Genomic DNA, 1,557 nt, shown 5'->3' with positions numbered 1-1,557 from the left:
GGCTCCAGCAGTCGAGTAAAGAAGTGTTAGGCAAAACGCAGGTTCTCCATCAGGTTTTTATTTACAATATATACAAAGGTGTGGTATGTTGCTCTTTTGCAGCCATCTCATGCGGTATAAATTCATCATTCTCCGTTACGCGGGCCATTGCCTCAGGAGATGCGACAAGCGAACTAGCCTAGAGGACAAGCTAGTGAAGTGTGCTCTGCTAGCAGTCACAGCAGGAAAATAGACAGAACCTCAAGGTTTCTTCTTTTTTATAGTTTGCCATCGCGAGCCTCGTTCTGAGCTCGCACATGGCAAATGGATGCAGGTGAGGTCTTGCTCCAGTCTCAGAGATGGCAATGGCTGCCACAAGATCTCATTCAATATGGTGCTGACTGCTTGTGCCGCTACAAGGGCTCCCCGCTGAATGCAGCAGTGCAAAAACAGAATAATTGGAGCAAGCACAAGAAAGAGCAAGGATGGCAACTGATCGCAACCAACAAGATATGGTACAACAATGTGACAAGTCAAACAGAAAAATAATTGCAAGAAATATAAATTGGTATGCACAAAAATTTGACAAAATGTTCAATGGCAGAGTATTGGAACTGTCCAGTACACAAGAAAGCAATTGTCTGTCACAGGAAACACAAAAGAGATTGTCAGATATAAATAGTTTTAGTGAGTTTTTTGGGCCAATGCACAGTACGGCCTGTCCTGATGACACAAGGTTTGTTCGTATTAGGTAGTGGTGACGAAGATGGAGGTATAAGTGATGGTGGTTGTGTAGGTAGTTGTAAAGGATCAAATGTGGGTGTGTTTAGGGCATCATCGAAGGGTGTGGACACCTCAAAATATGCCCTTTTAAGTCTGTTGACCGACACAGTCACTGCTCGACCATTGATGTCGAGACTAAAAGTTTTGGGCGTGCGCGATAATACACGAAATGGTCCCTTATAAGGAGAAATGAGAGGTCCTCTGACAGAATCATCCTCAACAAAAACATGAGTCCATTTGTCAATATCCAGTGGGATGTGAAAGGAAATGGACTGGTCATGTGGATGCAAGGGTGAAAGACTTGAGAAATACGAGCGAAGTCTGGTGACATACGACATTGGATCAGGAGGTGATGAGTTGTCTGGCACTAACATTGTACCAGGAAGTGCCAGGATGGTACTGTAAAGGAGTTCAGCAGATAAGAAACCTAAATCTGTTTTAACAGCAGTGCAACAACCAAGAAGAACAATAGGCAGGAATTCTGTCCAAGACTGCGGATCAGGAGTGGCACATAGAGCAGCCTTCAGTTGCCTGTGAAGACGTTCGACCATCCCATTGCAGGCTGGGTGGTAGCTGGTCGTACGAATGTGATGAACACCTAGGATTCATGACAATTCACGAAATAGAGAAGCCTCGAACTGGCATCTACAATCAGTGGTTATCTTAGCTGGGACACAAAGCGAGTAATCCAATTAGAAATGAAAGCTCAAGCAACTGACTCAGCAGAAATGTCCACTATCGGAATGGCCTCTGGCCAACAAGAGAATCGATTGACGCATGTCAATATGTAAGAGA

At 44.4% G+C, this 1,557-nt stretch overlaps 1 protein-coding gene across 1 annotated transcript; it reads right to left on the bottom strand.

Moving 5' to 3' along the window:
* Positions 1-647: 647 nt before the first annotated feature.
* On the bottom strand, positions 648-1,313 carry LOC106882554 (uncharacterized). The gene has a single exon (XM_014933271.2). It carries the CDS (start codon positions 1,311-1,313, stop codon positions 648-650), a length of 666 nt encoding a protein of 221 aa, XP_014788757.2.
* Between the last annotated feature and the right edge of the window lie 244 nt (positions 1,314-1,557).

The sequence above is a fragment of the Octopus bimaculoides genome, chromosome 18 (genome assembly GCF_046866305.1).
Source record: "Octopus bimaculoides isolate indiv1 chromosome 18, ASM4686630v1, whole genome shotgun sequence".
Taxonomy (NCBI): domain Eukaryota; kingdom Metazoa; phylum Mollusca; class Cephalopoda; order Octopoda; family Octopodidae; genus Octopus; species Octopus bimaculoides.
The sequence above is the reverse complement of the archived record's forward strand: the minus strand, read 5'-3'. Positions and strand labels throughout refer to the sequence as shown.